A 21444-nucleotide genomic window follows, 5' to 3' on the forward strand; every position below is an offset into this window, starting at 1 on the left:
CATCTTTCCTCCATAGTCAACTTTGTTTTAAAAAGTATATATTTTGTCTTCATTGCCTGAAACTCTGTCCTCCGAGTGATCTAGTCTCTGGGTGATTCTTTCAATTAAAAATTTAATTTGTTTTATTGATTTCTGTATTTTTAGGATTTCTATTTGGGAGTTTTTTAGAATGTTCATCTCTTTATTGAAGTGATATTTCACTTCCTGTATTTTCTCTTTGCATTCACTCCTTATACTGTCCTTTACTTCACAGATTAGTTTAACTATATACATTCTAAATTCCTTCTCTAACATTCCTTCCACTGTGGTGTTGTTGGATTTTGTTATAGGAGTATTTTGGTTTGTTTGGGACATTTTTTCCCTTGATTTTTCATGTTTTTTTTTTTAAATGTATTTACCTTTCTAGCAGTATGGGTCTGAGGCAGTAGAGTTTCTATTCTGTGGACTTATAGTGTCCCTAAAGGTTTCCAGTACCTTACTTACTGAAAAGCAAGCTACCTGTCTGCTTTCTTGATTTCATGCCAGGTAGCAGCCAGGAAAGTGACTGCTTTGACGTTGCCATCATGAAAAATTCACAGTTAGAACATTTTGATCTCAATTCTCTCAAAAGTAATAGAAACTTGCTTTCACAGTGGTGCACAGCTGTAATACCAATGGTTGAGGAGGCTAAGACAAGAGGACTGTTAGTTCAAAGCCAGCCTAAGCAATGGAGAGGTGATAAGCAGCTCAGTGTGACCCTGACTCTAAATAAAATACAAAACAGAGCTGGGGATGTGGTTCAATGGTAGAGTACCCTGAGTTCAATCATTGATTCTAAAAAAAAAAGTAACAGAAACTTAAAGAAATAAGGTATGCTGTCAACAGTGTCCTGGCTGTGGGGGGAGACATATCCATGCCTTTGTGGAAGGCACTCACATCACTCTTCTCTTCAATATGAACACCCCCACCACATTACATAAGCTCAGATACCTGCATTTTGCATTTGAACTTCACATGTCAGAACACATAAAGGGAGGAGGACATGGCTGTGGACATCCCTACAAAAAGCATGGAGGTCTAAGCAGGATGAGGAAGATTCTTGACCATATCCCATGGAGGTGACGGAATTGAAGTTCCTCATCATGGAGTGGCTGGCTACAAAATAAAGGTTAAGAAAGAAAAGGTGGCGAAAAATCCACAGGGCATAGAAAGTAATTTTTAAAAAGCAGGAGCTGGATGGCTAGACTATCTTAGGGATCAGGTTTCTACAGTAGAAAGAGTGAGATGGAGCTGCACTTGCTTTGCTTATGTTAAGGAACATCAAAGGTTTTCCATGGAATGTTCTTTGTCAAATAATGTAGGAGGTGGGCTGTCCAGTTCCCAGTGGGTTACGGTTACGCTCAACTCTAGAGCTATGAGAGCTGTCTCTCCAGTAGAGCAAACACAGAGATCTCATGCCTTGGGTGATCTGATATGAATGGGAGAACTGGGATAGTTCCCAAGGAAAAAAATATAAGTCTCCATGGCTTGGTACCCAGTGAGGACCCCTCAAGTAGCTCATGGGTGTCTCTCCACAGAAGATGTTCATGAAGGAGGCTTGTCTGTTAAATAGTATTGGAGCTCAAGTGGGGAAAAGGGGCCACATGTGGGGAGGTAGTGTACTTGTCAGAGCAGGCTGAGTAGAGTGAGGCAGGTATTGTCATGAAAGAGCTCCCTGCTGTGGAGCATCAGAGCCTGGATATAGAGAGGAGGGGGTGCAATAGAAAAAGATGTCAGTGGTGGAAGCATGCATCAAATAAGTAAATATTCAGATGACTTAACCAGGTTTCTCACTGTCTGAGGATTAAAGTGTATTGGTTGTACTGATGTTAGTTTCTTGATTCTGATGGTTGTATTGTGGCTATATGAATGTTCTTGTGTGTGAGAATTAAGCACTACTGTTTTGGGGGAGTTATGGAGCACCCTGCCAGTAACTCCACTCTGAAATAGTTCAGGAGAACAAAGTTCTTTGTGTGCTCTTGTGATTTGTCTGTAAGTCTGAGATTATTTCAAAATTAAAAGAAAATCCATAGTCATTACATGTACAAAAAACAACCAGTTAGTAGATAGAATTGAAAAGGAAATCTGTTACAACAGTAACAAAATATATGAGATGTTTTGGGAAAACTTGACTAGAATTGTGAAAAACCTATTTGAAGGAAACTGTAAAATACTCTACTGGAATGGAAGATGGTGGTGCTGAGGAAAGCTGCATTCCAACTCTGCCATGGCCTGGGAATAAAGCAGCAGGTGGACAGCTCCTTAGTGAGATGGGGGAAAGAGGGACTTCACTAAAACTCAATATTTAACACTCAACGTGGCTTAGAGACTCAGAAATTTGGGTACAATAAACAAAAAAGAAAGAATACATCGAAGCTGACCCAGGGCCATGTAGGTGCCACAGACATAAGGAAGGGGAACACAGTTTTGATATGGAAAAGGCTGAGTACTAAAATGCTGCCTCAACTTAGCTCATCACTGTCCACTGGTGCTTGAAAAGCATGCTCTGTGTCTCACCTGGAAAGCAGAGGGCTGAGGCAGGAGCCATCTTGGCATTAATGACTTGGAGCTGTGACTATGGGGCCCCAGGATATCAGGAAGAAAATAAATAAATCAATAACAACAACAACAACAACAAAAACTGTGAAAATACCCACAAGGCACCTATCATGTGACCTAAACTGTGTCTGGTAGAATATGAGTGAAACAAGCTTAGAGCAGACTATACTCAAGGGGATTCAAATTGGAAGGGTGAAGGGGAGCCCAGTTCACTTCTCCTTTGTGTCTGGCAGCTCATGTGCCCAGTTGGTGAGGGATAGGAATCTGAGCAAGCAGTTGTGAGTACACTCAGAAACTAATCCTGGGAAGGCTGTGCCCCTGGTCTGCAGTGAGTGAGGACCAGCCCCTCAACCCCATGATTGTTTTTCTTGGGAGACTCCTGAGAATCAAACTCACATCAGAAATGGGCTGCTGTTAAGCCCTAGGGAGAGGTGGTATAATCTCTTGAAAACAGGCCTCACCCAACAAACGCCCTGAGGCCTGATTAGACTCCAGTGGCAGCTGCTAGAATTCCCCTCATAGAATGCTGCAGAAGCTGTACCCTGGGAATTGACTGAACTGGTCCAAAAGGACAAAATTCCAACTGACAGCTAATAACCCATCTCAACTCATACTGGTGAGAAGGGAATAATAATTATAATTATTATATTTGCATAATATAATAATTATATTCATTAAATAACTATATAGAATATATATTTAAATATATAATAAATATATTTTAAAATATGTGTTTATTAAATATATATGAACTAGATTAGGAATTTATTACATACGTGTATATGTATGAACTAGATAATGATATTTATATATTTGTTGTTGTTATTGTTGTTAAATGCAAAAACCACCATTCCTACTTAGGTGGAAAATAGTATTAAAGACATTGAACAGGACAACAGATATTTAACGTAAGGTTACACATTTTCTGCTGATATTAGTGCCACTCCTGGATCCCTCTTCCACTAAGTTGGCTGAAAAGAGATTGGGACACTTCAAGATCATAAAGCAGAGACCCAGCAGCTGAGAAATACTCAAATTTCAACCAGCAATAGTAAACCTGCCTTCACACACAATCTTCTCTACCTGAGCCCTGACATTACTCCAACTCAAAGAAGTGAAGAGATGAAAGCCCCAAACCAACAACAAAGACACAAGGAGGAGCAATCTGAGAGGGAACTGAGGTCTCAACCCTGGGCATCACCACAAAATTCACAATCACCCAACAAAAGAACCCACTGATAGCAAATGTATAAAAGCCTAGAGAAATATTATATAAAAATTGATTATTAAAATGTCCTTGAACTAAAAGAAGATCTAAGAAAGTAATAAGGGAGCAATTACAGGAGATGAAAGTCAGCTTAATCAGGAAATCAAATAGTAAAAATAAATCAAGAAGAATGCTTAGGGGCTGGGGTTGTGGCTCAGCAGTAGAGTGCTTGTCTAGTACGTGAGAGGCACTGTGTTTGATCCTTAGCACCATGCTAAAAATAACTAACTAAATGAAATAAAGGTATTATGTCCAACTACAACTAAAAAATACTAAAAAAGAAGAATGCTTAGAAATGAAGGATACAATCAATCAAATTAAAACCATACTTGAAGTCTCCACTAACAGATTAGACTGCATAGAAAATAGAACCTCAGTCCGTGAAGACAGAACTTTAGGAACTTAAGACAAACCTATATGATATTGATCACACAAAAGGCAATAAAGGGAAAAATTATAGAAGATGTCCAGAATGTACAAGAATTATGGGACAACTGTAAAAGAGCAAACTTGAAAATCATGGGTGTAGAAATATGGAGATGCAAACTGAAAGCATAAAGAACATTCCCAGAAGATACAAAAAACTTTTTTGTATCTTATATACAGGATGCTTGAAGGACTCCAAACACCTAGACAAATGAGGAGTTTGCTAATACACATCATAATCAAAATGCCTAAAGTAGAAAATAAGGAAAGAATATAAAAACCCACAAGAGAGAAACACCACATCACATTTAGAAGCAAACCAATAATGCTCACTTCTGATTTCTCAATTCAGACTCTAAAATCAAGGAGGAGTGAGATATTCAAAGCCCTAAAAGAAAACAAGTGTCAGCCATAGTTAGTATATCCAGCAAAGCTTCATTTCAAATTTGAGAGGGAAATAAAAACTTTCCATGACAGAATGAGCTAAAACAATTCATGAGCACCTAGCTAGCACTAAGAATATTCAAAGACAAATTGTGCAGAGAGGAACTACAAAACAATCCCCAAAGCTCCAAATTAGAGGAAGTTCAGTTAAAGAAAAATCCACTAAATGAGAATCAACACAGAAAAAATATAGCAAGAAAAAAAAAGCAAATGCAGGAAATCACAAACACAAATCCATACTAATGCTGAAAGTTAAGGGTCTTAACTCCCCATTCAAAGACACAGATTAGCAGAATGGATAAACAACGTGATCAAACAATAGGCTGTTTAAGAGACTCACCTTAGAGGCAAGACATCATAGGCTGAAAGTAAAAGTATAATAAAAAAACCCTCTATTCACATGATCCCCAAACAGGCAGGTGTAGCTATTCTTAAATCTGACAAAGCTGATTTCAAGCAAAAATTAATCAGAAGAGACAAAAAGGTCACTACATTCTAGTAAAGATAACAATCCAACAAGAAAATATAACAATAGTTAACATGTAAGCCCCAAATGTCAATGCACACTTTACATGGAAAAAACACTCTATGACAGTAAATCCCATATAGATGCCAACACAATAATATTGGATAATTTTAATGCACCCTTATTTCCAATAGACAGATCATCAAAGCATACAATAAATAAAGATATCTCTGACATGAACAACACTATAAATCAAATGGACCTAATGTACTTCTACAGAATATTCCACCCCAAAATAAATGAATTTACCTTTTCTCAGCTCTGCTTGAAACTTATTCCAAAATAGATCATATTCTGGGCTACAAAGAAAATCTTAGCAAGTATGAAAAAAGTTGATAAATTGCATGTATCCTATCAGATCATAAAATCCCAGTGGAATGAACCTAAAAATCAACAGCAAGAAAAATCATGGAAACCACATGAACACCCGGGGATTGAACAATACTCTCTTATTTGGTGAGTGGATCAAAGCAGAAATGAGAATAGAAATCAAGAAATTCTTAGAAACAATCAAAAACAAAGACACAACATATCAAAATCTGGGAAAGTATGAAAGCATTTCTAAGAGGATAATTTATCGTACAGAGGCCTATGTTAAAAAAATCAGAGAGATCCCAAATAAATCAATTCATGTTCCACCTTAAGTCCTTAAACAGTAGATAAGAGGAAATAATTAAGATCAGAATTTAAATCAATGAAATTGAGAATAAGAAAACAATACACAGGATGAATGCAATGATGAGTTGGTTCTTGCAAAGCTAAATAAGATTGACAAACCCTTAGCCAAACTAACCAAAAGAAAGATGGAGAAGAAGCAAATCAATAAGATCAGAGATGAAAAAGGAAATATATCATAGACCCTTCTGAAATCTTGAGCATTAACAGAACATAGTTTGAAAATTTATCCTCCAATAACCTGGAAAATCTGGAAGACATTGACAAATTTCTAGACACCTATAACCTGCCCAAATTTAAACAGTAAGTACAGAAAACCTAAAAAGACCAATATTCAGTAATGAAATTGTAATTAAAAGCTTTCTGAAAAAGAAAAATCCCAGGACCCAATGGAAATAGCAAATAAAAGCTTTAAGAAAAAGAAAATCCCAGTACCTGATGGACTTTCAACTGAGATTTTCCAGATCTCTACAGAAGAACTAACACCAGCTTTTTTTCTTCAAATTATTCCATGATGTTGAAAGAGGGGAACCCTCCCAAATATTTTTTATGAGGCCTGTATCACTCTGATACCAAAACCAGACAAAGATGCATCAAGGAAATAAAACTACAGAGCAGTATCCCTGATGAACATAGATACAAAAATCTCTAATAAGATATTAGTAAACCACATTCAAAAGCACATAAAAAAGATAATACACTGTGAAGAAGTGGGTTGCATTGCAGGGTTGCATTGGTTCAACATATGAAAATCAATAAATGTAATTCACCACTTAATCAGAATTGAAGATGAGAGTTACATGATCATCTGAATAGATGCCCAAAAGGCCTTGGATAAAATCCAACACCTATAACCTGCCCAAATTTATGTTAAAAATGATGGTGAAACTAGGAATAGAAGGAACTTATCTCAACATCAAATAGGTCGTATAAAAATATATGAAAACTGTTCAACATCTGTAACAATCAGGGAAATCAAATGAAGACTACGCTAAAATTTTATCTGCATTTTGGACTAGGAAAAAAACTAAAAACATTTCCTCTGAAATCACAAACAAGGCAAAGTTGTCCACTCTCACCACTCCTATTCAATATAACACTTGAAACATTATCCATGGTGATCAGGCATGAAAAGGAAATCAAAGGATAGAATTAGGAAAAGAAGAAGTTGAACTATCCCTGTTTGCCTACAATATGATCCTATATCTAGAAGACTCAAAATACTGACGAGAAGACTTCTAGTGTGTAGAAATGAGTTTAGCAACATAGCAGGATACAAGATCAACACCCATAAATCAATAGTTTCCTATACTCCAACAGTGATTCAGTTGAGGAAGAAATCATGAAAACAATCAAATTCATAATAACTTCAAAAAATCAATCTAACTAAGGTGGGAAAAGAGCTTGGCAATACAAATTATAGAACACCAAAGAAAGGAATTGAAGACGACCTTAGAAGATGAAAAATAAATCCCATTTTTGATAGGCAGAATCAATCTTATCGAAATGGCCAAAATACCAAAAGCAATATACAGATTGATTTCAATCCTCATCAAAATATCAATGACATTCTTCACAGCATTAGAAAAATAATTCTTAAATTCAATTTAAATTCAATTAAATTCAGAGACCCAGAGTAGCCAAAGCAATACTAAGCAAGAAAAGTGAAGCATGAGACATAATAATTATACTGATCTGTAATTACATCCAAAATAGTAGTAACAAAAACAGCATGGTATTGGAATAGAAGACCCAGAGAGATATTCACATACCCATAGCTATCTGATATTTGACAAAGGCACCAAAAATGCCTCTTGAAGAAAAGACAATCTGTTAAAACAAATGGTGCTGTGGCAACTGGATAGATATCTGTAGAAAAATGAAATTAGACTTTTCTCTCACACCATGCACAAAACCCACATTGAAATGGATCAAAGCCTTGGAATTAGACTACAAACTCTACAACTGCTGGAAGAAAACATAGGTCAATACTTCAGCATGTATTTGCTCCCACCAATTTCCTTAATGAGACTCCTAGTGCATAAGAAAACAACAAACAAACAAGTTTCGACTAATTGGGATGCTATCAAACTGAAAAGCTTCTGCATAGCCAAGGAAATGATTAAGAGTGTGAATAGTTTGTTTACAGAACAGGAAAAAGTCCTGTCCTGCTAATACTCCAATAGGGGATTAATATCCAGAATATACAAAGAACTCAAAGCCTTAACACAAAACACCCCACCCCTGCAAAAAATCCAATCAATAAATGGGCAAAAGAACAAAATGGAAGTTTCTCAAAAGAAGAAATACAATGGACAACAAATATATGAAAAATGTTCACCATTTTTAGAATTAGGGAAATCAAATCAAAACTGTCCTATGATTTCATCTGACTCTAGTCAGGTTGGCAATGATCAAGAATATGAACAACAATAAATAAATGCTGGCAAGGTTGTGGGCAGAAAGGAACACTTGTATGTACAAGTGTTGGTTGTACTACAGACCAGTATGAGCACTCTGGAAAGCAGTATGGTGACTCCTTAAGGAACTAGGGATAGAACCACCATGTCTTTCAGCTATCCTACTCGTTGGTATTTCCCCAAATATAAGAATCGACATAATACAACCACCTCAATGGTTATTGCAGGACAATGCACAGTAGCCAGATTAAGGGATCAATCTAGATGCCTGTCAGTAGATGAATGGAATAAGAAACTGTGGTATATATATTCAGTGGAGTTTGACTCAGCCATAAAAAAGAATAAAGTTATGGTAGTAATGAATGGAAATGGAGAATATCATGCTAAGTGAAATAAGCCAACTCTGAAATCCAAACGTGGAATGTTTACCGTTTTATACTGAAACTTGAGTAACATTAAGGAAAGTGGAGGGAGGAATAGATATTACAAAGAATCAAGCAAATATAATTAATTATGCCAATTAATAATTTGACTAACTTTACTAATTAAATATAATTAATTAACAGATGAGCAAAAGGGAGTCAAGTAGAGTAGATGAAGGAGAATGGGAGAGAAGAGTTTAGATGAGAGGTAAGAGAGGGGAGTAGGAAGATTGGCATTATGAACTGAATAGATTTTCATGTATGTGTAAGTTTGTCAGGATGAACCAGTTACAATGCTTCACTGTATATCTGCAATAAAAAAAATTAAAAACGATTAGAGAAGGTTTCCATTTTCCAAGCATACCTAAGCCTGCCTATCTTGGTACAATTGTGTGTGTGGCAAGGCCTCAGAAATAACTAGGGTTACTTTTCACATTGGCCCATGCTTAAAGTCAGACCCCAGATTTCAGAAAAATATGAACTATGATTCGTGTCTGAGTTTGTGTACATGCCACAAAGTTAAATCAGGACAGACTTGCTCACACTGTGGTCCTTCTTCCCATCTTCCTCCTGCCTCCTGGGAGGGAATGCTCTTAAGCACTGACAGACTATGAAGTCTCTATTTCCTCTAGACCCCATAATCAGCAGTTCTTTGATCTGATGTGATAATGTGCTCTACCATGTGACATCAGCACAATTCAAATAAGTTTTATTATCTTGAAAAGAAGATGCCTGTGATTCTTGTAAATTTTAAACTGAGATGCAGGCCAGGAAAGCCACAGAAACACCACATGGATTCCATGATGACTGCTGCTTTGCAGAATGTTGCTTCTGTCCTGTTACAGAGGCAGGTTGTCTCACATAGATGGACATTATAGTCCAGGGTACCAATCAGTGAGTTCTTTCCCAGAGACCAGGCTGTCAGTGGTGCCCAAAAGGAAGAGCCTGCAAAGGATCAGGCTGCTGAGTGTGACCCGTCTTTGTTGAGCTCTGAGGTCAGGAGCAGGACTCCTCTGCATGAGGACGACTGACGTGGCCTTGACCCAGGTGAAAGCTCTGGACTAGAGTTCCTCCTGGTCCTTTATGAATGGGACAGAAGTTGAGCTAGTGCTCAAGATCCATCAAGGACGAGAATCTTGGTGAACACAGATAGAAAGGGTGCTTGGATCCTCACAGGATTCCAGGGAACCTGGACATGGGTGGTGGAGAGAAGCTGGCTCAGACTACGATGGAAGGTCATTTGGAGTTTTGGGAGGATGGGCTCTCTGGAGACCAGACACTGCACTAGGCTCTGGCCCCTTGACAGGGCTATGACAGAACTCATGTTGCATCTGAGGACACTGAAAATTCTTCCTGAAAGTCATCATGCTTCCAAGCTGCCAGTAGTGCTTACTTGGAGAGGGAGCCCTGCATGAACCACACCTTTCCAATAGACTCCTACCATTACCACTAGGGTGGGAATTATGTAATTTCCTTTCCAAATCTGGGTTCTTTTGTCTTCATATTGGTCCTGAAGTAGGATAGGGTAGAGATGTAGGTATAGAATGGGGTAAGATGGCACTGTAGGAATGAGTTTTATCTAGAGAGGGTCCTTTTTTCCTGGGTAGCTTAAACTCAGCCTGCTGCAGGGAGCTGGTATTGAACAGTTATTTGGAGCCAGTATCAACATAGCAAGGTTTTATATTCTAGAGGTGGAAGGTGGAGTGTGCCTGAGGGGAAGAATGTAAGGAATCATAAATGTGAGCAGTTCCTGCTGGACATATTGTCAGCAACCTACAGAGTGTTATGCTGGTGAATAAAGGAGTAATGTTTTGAACAACTAATAATAAAAATTAAAAAAAGAAATAGATTGTTTTAGAAATAAAGCAAAAAGGTGGTTTAAAAAATTAAAAAAAAAAAAAAGAAATCCATCACTTCTGTTGCAGAGATGAAAGTTTATTAAGCAACCGGCAGTCTCCCCTTGACTCATCCACCCAGTGCACTTTAGGCCTATGTTCAAGAGAAGATGAAGATCAATTCTGAAGGCCTCTCAGTCTTGCCCCTGGAGTTTTTAGGATTTCATTGTTTTTCTAATCCAGCGCAGAAAGCTTGAGATCCTGGTGTAGACACTTGGAGGTGTCCCGTCCTCTTCCCCAAAGGACACAATGCCCTGGGCCACATTTTCACACACAAGGGGACTTCCTGAGTCTCCCTGTGGGCAGAGAAAAGAAGCTCTTAGCTGACCAGGTTCAGATCCCACACTGCCCACTCCCCAGGTGTGTGTGGGCACTATTAGAGGGCTGTGTTTGTGAAATCAGGACCGGGACAGTCCTCATTCAGTCTGGGGGGCTCCAGCCTGACCCTTACTATTCCCCCCAGTTGACTGATGCCTCTCCTTTTCCAGTAAGTCTCTGTTCATGAAGTGACCAAAGGGAAATGAGTCTCCAGGACCAGAGACTGAATTGGTGAAAGGCTGAGTACATAGGGGCATAAGTAGTTCCCTTTGCCCTGATTCTCCTCAAACTCTGCTGTGCCAAAGGCAGGGAATAACCAATGCAGGTGAACTTACCTGAAAACAATTCTTCTTCTCTTTTGGGTTCCCCACACAAATCTGGGTGGTGGAGTCATATATACTTTTGAAATGAGAGAGACATTCCTCGTCATTTTGGATTTCAAGCTGTACCTCATGCAGTTTTGTTGTGGATATGTTTTGGCCAATGCGACCCCAACCGGCCAGAGTGCACACCATTCCTGGTGTAACCTGGGAATTTCTTGAGGGTAACTTGAGGAGGCTCACCTCAGCATTCAGCTTGGCCTTATTTTTCAACTAAAGGCAGATAAAGGGGATTCTGATCAACCAACAACTCACGAAAATCGACAGACACGGGGTTGCTTTCTTCATGGCACTGGGACAAGTGAAGGGGTCAATTTGACAAGGAGGGATGGAAACAAGGCCATGAGGATTTAACCCTCTAGGATTAACCTGTGTAAGACCCAGTGGAATGGCATGCCTCACCTGAAGTAACATGATGTCATTGAATGGCTTTTTTTTAAAATTTGGATGGGGGATGGCTCTTCTTATAGGGATGACCTGCTGGGTTGTCTCTTGCTCATTGATGTCATGGGCCCCCAGGATGACAGTGATGGTTCTGTTCCTAGAGCAGACAGTGAGGTAAAGTCACAGGGGATACAAGTCGGTATCCCTGAAGGAAAATGGTTGGCCCAGGGCAGGGCAGGTTGGCGTTGGGAGAAGCTACATGGGAAGAGGACTCAGGGCTGAGCATCTATCTCTTCCCTTTGCTTCCTGGCAGCCAGTGTTGGTGCAGGTCCTAGAGTATTGCAGTGTGCTCAGTCATGTACAGAACATGTACAGTCATGCACAGAGACTGTCTCCAGGTGAGACTCTTAATTTCACATATTTGCACTCTGGGATCTCGGGCAAAACCCACCTCCTTCCCTTTCAGCCTTGATCCACGTTCGCCTTTTGTATAAGAAGCCACCTGCACTGACTGCTCCTCTCACTCCATAGCATTACGTGCCCTCCACAGAGCTCTTGTCTTCAGGCCCAAAGGAGAGGATTCCCTGTGATGTTTTCTCTAGAAGGGTGAACTCACCTTGCCCAGCAGTGGGCTGCTGTCAGGACAAAGTCCTCACGTACAAGGAAACCCCCACATTGTTCTGTTGTAGTTTGAGTCTTGATCCGAAGAAATGCCATGTAGGGATGGGAATGAGGCACAGCTTCCTGGCCCCCGATGATTTTCCCTGAAAGAAAAGTTCTGTCCTGCCCTTGGTGCTCATGGAGCCAAAGGCTGAAGAAGAGGGTAAACTACAGGGAAGGAAGGATTGAGTGTGGTGTTGTTACCATTTAGGGGTGCTGGGTTCATTGTCCTTGTTCAGCAAAGAATTGACAAACAGGATGCAGAGAGAGCAAGCAAGCAGCAGGTTTATTGCAAGAGGGGCAGAGAGAGAGGTCTAAAGAGAAGGTTCCACAACATTCAGAATCTGGTGGGAGAGTTTGTCTTCTCTTACGGTCCAAGGAATTTCTCCTTTCCTTATCATCTCCCCTGTCCACCCTCTCCTCACTATTATTGATTGGTGTCTGTGAATACTTCTCTTTTAGTTATTCTATTGGTTCCCCACTTAGGAGAACAAACAGAAAAATTTCTGTCTGATTGGGTCCCTGGCTTGTGTCCTCCCGCATTTTCATCAAACAGGAGGTAACCTCACTAGGGGACCCTCCATGCTCCTTTGTTCTGGCCCTGCCCCTGGTCTCCTCACTTGCTATGTAGCCTTGGCTGGCTCAAGCCCTTATACATGTCCCTAGGGGAAAGGTTTAAGTAGCTAGCAGCAGCAAACATGGGCCCTGAGTGTTTGCCAGGCAGCATTCCTGGCTTGAAGAGTGACCCACAAGACTCAGATACTCCCTCTGACCAAGAGCAGGGCAGTCCTTGCTTTAGATGTCAATGTTGACTGACAGGATTTGAGTTTGGAACAAGTAGCAACGTCCCTACAGATCCTGGTCAGTCCTTTCTCTGAAGTGTCCCAGAATCTTCTTTCCTCTCTTGTTCCCCCCTTAGATCCCACTGAGCTCCTACTGGGTTCTGCACATAAATTCAGGATGCTGAGTCGTGTTTTATGTTTGTCTGCTGGAGCCAGACACCAAGTAGGTGCCCAATAAAGATCTTGGCTGTGTGAGGGAATGGCTCCTGATTAGCCTGTGGCTGAGGTTGGAGGGGTAGTGCTGGTGAGATTGTGAGCACCAGGGAAGATGGGGTCTGACAAAGCCATTGCACCCATCTGTAACTGAAAATGACCTGAGAGAACATGGGGCTGAACCCTGGCACACGTATCTGTTAAGGGATGAGAATGCCCACAATTCTGAGATCAAATGCATCTTTGGCTTCATTCCTGCGCAGTGTGAGAATGACAAATTTGGAGAAGAAGGTGGATATTGAAGATAGATATTAAGATATTAATTTTAAAATATAGTGGGCTCTACCTTGATTACAGAAGCCAGCCCCTTTCTGTCACCTGTTTTTTCTTGGGGAATTGTTCATTTATTTTTTCATATGTCTTTGTGAAAGGGCCTGCTTTCCAGATGTAAAGGTTATAGCTGGGAAAGGGGAAGGTGGCCACTGACTCTCATGAAAACCAGCCTTCTGCCCTGCTCCTCCTTTGTGCTCCCATCCCCATGAGACCTGCCAGTCTTTGGGTGAAGTTTACCTTGCTAAGCAGAAAGTTGCTGGAGGTGCACCTGAGCCGGAATGGTGGGGTGCAGCATCTGAGCAGGGCTGAGCTTGGGGTTGGGCTTCAGTTGTTGGCGATAGTCACTCACCTGCCTCTGTCCTTGGGCACAGGAGAAAGACCAACAGGAGCAGGAGTGGCTTCATCTTCCCAGGAAGGCTTCTCTGGTCAAAGATGTTGTTGTGTCGTCCTGGTCTTTTAAACTCCCAGTGTTCTCTTCTGGTGTGTGGGGGCTTTTTCATCTGAGATGATCTCACCCTTTCCTCACTGTCTGATCAAGATCTGATGGTTGAGTTAGACCTTAGCCATGGCTTAGCTCCCACCACTCTTGATTCAGTGGTGACCACAGAAGCAGAAAACAGGAACCTATGGTCACAATATGGGGTGCTATAGGTGCTAAACATTGGCCATAGTGAGTTCTGTGGTCTCAGAAATATGCTCATTTCCTTGGTTCTCTTTGAACGATGATCGTGGAAAGATGATCATTTGGTGAAATCGTTTTCTTTGTAAGACTCAGGACATTGGAGATGAGATTCTTTGGCTGTGGCAGATGGTCCATTGTTTGGGGCATATATATTCATAATTGTTAAGTCTTGTTGGTGTATAGTTCCCTTGAGCAGTATGTAGTGTTTTTCTTTATCCTTTTTGATTGACTTTAGTTGGAAGTCTACTTTATTTATTATGACGATGGAAAACCCTGCTTGCTTCCGCAGTCCATGTGAGTGGTATGATTTTTCCCAGCCTTTCATCTTCAGTCTATGAATGTATTTTCCTATGAGATGAGTCTCTTGGAGGCAGCATATTGTTGGGTCTTTTTTTTAAAATCCAATCTGCAAGTCTATTTCTTTTTATTTTATTTTTTTTATTGTTGGTTGTTCAAAACATTACATAGTTCTTGATATATCATATTTCACACTTTGCTTCAAGTGGGTTACTTGAAGCATTTTTAGCCCATATACAGATTGCAGAATCACATCAAATACACATCCATTGATTTACATATTGCCATACTAGTGTCTTTTGTGTTCTGCTACCTTTCCTATCCTCTACTATCCCCCCTCCCCTCCCCTCCCCTCCCCTCTTCTCTCTCTACCCCCTCTATGTCCTTCATTTCTCCCCCTTGTATTATTTTTCCCTTTCCCCTCATTTCCTCTTGTATGTTCTTTTGTATAACCCTGAGGGTCTCCTTCCATTTCCATGAAATTTCCCTTTTCTCTCCCTTTCCCGCCCACCTCTCATCTCTGTTTAATGTTAATCTTCTTCTCATGCTCTTCGTCCCTACTCTGTTCTTAGTTACTCTCCTTATATCAAAGAAGACATTTGGCATTTGTTTTTTAGGGATTGGCTAGCTTCACTTAGCATAATCTGTTCTAATGCCATCCATTTCCCTGCAAATTCTATGATTTTGTCATTTTTTAATGCAGAGTAATACTCCATTGTGTATAAATGCCACATTTTTTTAATCCATTTGTCTATTGAAGGGCATCTGGGTTGGTTCCACAGTCTTGCTATTGTGAATTGAGCTGCTATGAACATCGATGTAGCAGTGTCCCTGTAGCATGCTCTTTTTAGGTCTTTAGGGAATAGACCAAGAAGGGGAATAGCTGGGTCAAATGGTGGCTCCATTCCCAGCTTTCCAAGAAGTCTCCATACAAGTCTATTTCTTTTGATTGCTGGGTTTAGGCCATTAACATTGAGGATTATTATTGAGACATGATTTGTATTCTCAGCCATTTTTGTTATTTAACATGACTTGCTTTCTCCTCTGATTAGATTTTCCTTTTGTGTAATCCCTCCCTCTTCTGATTTTCATCATTGTTTTTCATTTCCTCTTTTTGGAATATGTTGCTGAGGATGTTCTACAGTGCAGGCTTTCTAGTTGTAAATTCTTTTAACTTTTTTTTTTATCATAGAAGGTTTTTATTTCATTATGAAATCTAAAACTTAGTTTTTCTGGATATAAAATTCTTGTTTGGCATCCAGTTTCTTTCAGATTTTGATATATGTTTTTCCATGATTTCCTGGTTTTGAGGGTGTGGGTTGAAAAATCTGCTGATATACAAATTGGTCTCCCCCTATATGTGATCTGATTCCTCTCTCTTGCGGGCTTTAAAATTCTATCCTTATTCTGTATGCTAGGCATTTTCATTATAATGTGCCTTGGTGTAGATCTGTTTTAATTTTGTATATTTGGTGTCCTGTAAGCCTCTTGTATTTTGTTTTCCATTTATTCTTCATGCTTAGGGAATTTTCTGATATTATCTCTTTGAAGAGATTATGCATTCCTTTGGTTTGAAACTCTGTGTCTTCCTCTATCCCAATAACTCTTAGATTTGGTCTTTTGAAGCTGTCCCATAATTCTTGGATATTCTGTTTATGGTTTCTTACTATCTTCACTGTGTGATGAACTTTATTTTCCAGATTGTATACTTTGTCTTCATTACCTGATGTTCTTTTTTCCAAGTGATGTAGTCTGTTGGTTATGCTTTCTATTGAGTTTTTTAATTTGATTTATTGTATCCTTCATTTCAATGATTTCTGATTGGTTTTTTTTCAGACTCTCTCTCTCTCTTGAAGTAATCTTTTGCTACTTGTATTTACTCTCTTATGTCTTTGTTGGAGTGATCAATTTTTGCCTGTAATTGCTCCTTAAGGTCAATCGTTAATTCACAGGTCATTTTAAGTATGAACTTCTTCTCTGACATTGTATCAACTTTGCTGTTCATGGATTCTGTTATTATAGTATCCTGGTTTGTTTGGGGCACTTTCCGACCTTGTTTTTTCATGTTGTCTATGTGTCTTCCTTTCTTGCAGTGTGGATCTGAGATGTTACAGTTTCTACCCTATATTCTTTTAGTACCCGTGCATATTTTCTGTATCTCACCTTGATGTTGGGCTTCCATACCCTGCTGGTGTCCCTCAATATATGCTACTGCTTGTAAAGTTAATAGTGGCAATAGCAGAGGTAACTTGAGATAATAGTTAAGACGTCCAGTGGAAGCAATGTCTTACAGAGGTGGGGCTGAAAGAGTGGACCTCACACTCCCTTTGGGATGCCTGCTCTGAGATGCAGCTGCTTCTAGGCTGTGTGTGTTGTCAAAAAGTTAGGGCCCTTCTGTAGGGAAGGCTATGGTGTCCCAAGTTGGAAGTAGGTTAGGCTTAGGCTCCCAGGTGTGTGTGGGGAGGGCAAACTCGGACCTATCCTGGACTTGGATTCCGCACAAGTCAGTGTGGATGGATCTGGGCTGGGCCTGGACCCCTGCGGTAGTCTGCTGGTTGGAAGAGGTGGTCCTGTGCTGGAGACTGGGTTCTGGTGGGTGCCTGCTGGTGGAGGGGTGGACCCAGGCCACCTGTGTGGGCTGGTGTGGGCAAGTTTTCATATATTTGTTGGTGGATTGTATTTGTTCTCCTGTGAAGAGGCTGTTTAATTCCTTAGCACATTTTGTAATTGGGTTATTTGTTGTTTTGGTGTTAAGTTTTTTGAGTTCTTTATATGTTTGAGAATTAATACTTTATCTGAGGTGCATGTGGTAAAGATTTTCTCCCAGTCTGTAGCCTCTCTTCTCACTTTACTGATTATTGCTTTGCTGAGGAGAAGCTTTTTAATTTGAATCCATACCATTTATTGATTCTTGATTTCACTTCATTCCCTTTAGGACGGTTGTTAAGCAAGTCAGATCCTAGGTCGACATAATAAAGATTTGAGCCTATTTTTTCTTCTATTAGGCACAGAGTCTCTGTTCTAGTGCCTCAGTCTTTGATTCACTTACAGTTGATTTTTGTGCAGGATGATTGAGGTTTAATTTCACTTTGCAACATATAGATTTCCGGTTTTGCCAGCACCATGTTTCGAATAGGCTATCTTTTTTCCAGTGAATCTTTTTGTCACCTTTGTCTAGTATGACATAACTATGTTTATGTGGGTTTGTCTCTGTGTCCTCTATTCTGTACCGGTGGTTTAAGAATTTTTTAATCTCCTCTCTGATGTCTTCTGCTATCCATTGTTCATTCAATAAGTTATTATATAGTCACCAGGTGTTGGAGGAGCTTTTATTTTTTAATTTATCATTGATTTCTAGTTTCATTCCATTATGATTAGATAGAATTCTGGTTAGCATCTGTATTTTTTTGTATTTGCTGAGAAATACTTTGTGGCATAATATATGGTCTGTTTTAGAGACAGATCCATGTGCTGCTGAGAAGAAAGTATATTTAGTTTTTGATGGATGAAATATGTGAGTGAAATAGGCTTGGAGTAGAATATACACAAGTGGATTCAAATTGGAAGGGTGAAGGTGAACTCAGTTCACTTCTCCTTTGTGTCTGGCAGCTCATGTGCCCAGTTGGTGTGGGATGGGATTCTGAGTGTGGGTGGGGGGGAATAAGTACACTTATAAAATAAGCTTGGGAAGGCTGTGTCCCTGGTCTGCAGTGAGTGGAGGACCAGCCCCTTAACCCCACTGTTGTTTTCCTTTGGAGCTCCTGAGAACCAAACTCACACTAGAGATGGGCTACTGTCAAGCTCTAGGGAGAAGTGGAATAATCTCTTGAAAGCAAGCCTCACCCAACATAGGTGCTGAGGCCTGATTAGACCCCAATGCCACCTGCTAGAACTCTCCTCAGAAAATGTGGCCGAAACTGTATGCTGGGAGGGGACTGAAAAAGTCCAAATGGATAAAATGCTATCTGATAGAACATCCTAACCCATCTCAACTCACACTGGTAGAAGGGAAGCTGAATCTTATATCAAACAGCTTCAATCTTAATCTGCTCCAATCGGCAACCATAGAACAATACAAAAATCTCCAACCCTTACCATATCAGCACATAGCTCTAGAAGAAACAGAAACAAAGATTGTTGGAAATGGACAGTGACCACCCAATATGGTCAACTATTTTGACCATCTCAGTGGAGATATTTCCTTCATTCCTTTGAGATCATTATTTGTTTATTTCTAATAGTTCTCATGTGTTTATGTGTGTGTGTGTGTGTTTATGTGTGTGCATGCGTACATGTGAAATCTGGCTGTGCTGATGGTTAGGAACATAAGTATTTTTTTCTTTCATTTTGAGGATTTTCAATTATAATTTTTTTCTAATATTATCTTTAGAGGGTTTAGGCTTTTTATTATATATTTTGGTTTGGTTTGTATTATTTTCATGTTTATTTCTTTTTCTCTCTTACCTTGTCCTACTAATGGCCAAATTCTATTTTTCTCTCTTCCTCTCTCCCAATACTTTGCTTCTTCAATTTTCCCATTGTCTTACATAAACATCACATGCTACATCTCTTCTGCATTCTCTCTATTCACTTTTTGAAACTGGGCAGTCCTTTCTAATTTCCCAATGTATTTTCTTTCCCCCAAAGTGTATTTTTACCATCTTTCAAAACTAATTGTCTTACATAACTCTGGCCCCCTCCGTTAGTGCTGATATAATCATTACTGCTGTGGATGATATAGTTGACACCTGCTGTTTTCTTTGAAGCAAAATATAGTTTATGATTATTGTTTTTTAACAGTTGACAACTGCTGAACCCTCCATTTCTTATTATTGATGGTGATTAACCTTGGAGACATCACAGTAGGAATTGGGTATTTATTTTAATGCTGTGTATCCTTTGAAATCATCATTAGTATTGCTTACTTTGCCCATTCTGTAATGTTCTGGGTACCTATAGGTATATATAAAGTTCACAAGTTAGAGGCTTTGTTGCTGAACTAAACTCTACCAAAGACAATAAACTTTACTCCACAAGTGGAATAATGCCACTCAATCTTCAGCTATCCTTTAATACAAAGAATAGAGAAGACAAAAACCACCACTAATAATTAGACTATGTGATTTCCACCACTTGAATTGGGGTGATCATCAATATACCCGATAAAATAGTAGACATCTTCAGTTAAATTCCTGATTTAGTTCATATATATTTAATATATATATATATATATATATATATATATACACACACACACACACATATATATGTGTATATATATATCTTAAATGTATACTTATTGTATGTATTTTAAAATATATAATCAATATATACTTATTTACTTACTATAAGTAATAGGTATATATTTAAATAGATATTTTTATGTGTTTATTTACTAAACACATAAAAATATGTATTTAAATATATACTTAATATTTATATTTTAAAATATATATTCTCTATATATTTATTTGATAAATACATAAAATGTATATTTATTAAGTAAATATATATATTTAGTAAATATACACGAACTAGATCAAGAGTTTATTAAACATTTGTATATATATATATAAGTTAGATAATGAATATTTATATATTTATTGTTGGTATTATTGTTAAATGCAGAAACCACCATTACTACTTAGGTGGCAAATAGTATTATAGACATTGAACTAGATACCAGATATTTAACATAAAGTTGTACATTTTCTGCTGACATTAGTGTCATTCCTAGATTCTTTTCTCTCTAAAGAAGCTGAGAAGAGATTGGGGCACTTCAAGAGCACAGAGTAGATATCTGGCAGCTGAGAAATACTCAGATCTCAACCAGCAACAGTGAATCTCCCTTCACACACAGTCTTCTCCTCCTGAGCCCTGACATTACTTCAATTCAAAGAAGTGAAGACACAAAAGCCCCAAACCAACAACAAGGAACCAAGGAGGGGCAATCTGAGAGGGTACTGAGGTCTCACCCCTTGGCATTACACCAAAATTCACAATACCTCAACAAAAGAAGCCACTGATAGCATGGTGGATGAAAACCCCCCAAAATATGATAAGAAATGAATTATTAAAATGTCCATTGAACTAAAAGAAGATCCAAGGAAGGAATCAGGGAGCAATTTCAGGAGATAAAAGAGAGCTTAAAAAAGAAATAGAAATAGTAAAAATAAGCCAAGAAGAATGCTTAGAAATGAAGGACATAATCCATAAAATTAAAAACACAGTTAAAAGCATCACTAACAGATTAGATTGCATAGAAAATATAGGTCAGTCCTTAAAGACAGAACTTCAGGAATTGAATGCAGACCTATATGATCGTGAGCACACAAAAGGCAATAAAGAGAAAAATTATAGAAGATGACCAGAATATACAAGAATTTTGGGGCAACATTAAAAGACCAAACTTGAGAATCATTGGGATAGAAGAAATATGAAGATGAAAGGTAAAAGCACAAAGAATATTTCCAGGAGATAGTTCCAGAAAACTTCTCCCATATAAGAAACAAGAAGAACATCCACATATAGTACACTTGAAGGACCCCAAAGAGACCTAGACAAATGAGGAGCTTGCCAAGACACATCATAATCAAAATGTCTAAGATAGAAGTAAGGGAAGAGTATTACAACCCACAAGAGAGAAACACCACATCACATTTAGAAGCAAACCAATAATGCTCACTTCTGATTTCTCAATTCAGACTCTAAAATCAAGGAGGAGTGAGATATTCCAAGCCCTA

General features: G+C 39.0%; 1 protein-coding gene across 1 annotated transcript; it reads right to left on the reverse strand.

The window, feature by feature from the left end:
* Positions 1-10671: 10671 nt before the first annotated feature.
* On the reverse strand, positions 10672-14204 carry LOC114079005 (mast cell protease 1A-like). Its single transcript, XM_027920094.2, has 5 exons — positions 14072-14204; positions 12351-12498; positions 11753-11891; positions 11306-11563; positions 10672-10948 (listed from the first exon to the last, which is right to left on the reverse strand). The coding sequence occupies exons 1-5, from the start codon at positions 14124-14126 to the stop codon at positions 10808-10810; spliced, it is 741 nt and encodes a 246-aa protein (XP_027775895.2). The 5' UTR covers positions 14127-14204; the 3' UTR covers positions 10672-10807.
* Positions 14205-21444: the final 7240 nt, after the last annotated feature.

This window comes from Marmota flaviventris, chromosome 2, assembly GCF_047511675.1.
Source record: "Marmota flaviventris isolate mMarFla1 chromosome 2, mMarFla1.hap1, whole genome shotgun sequence".
Taxonomy (NCBI): domain Eukaryota; kingdom Metazoa; phylum Chordata; class Mammalia; order Rodentia; family Sciuridae; genus Marmota; species Marmota flaviventris.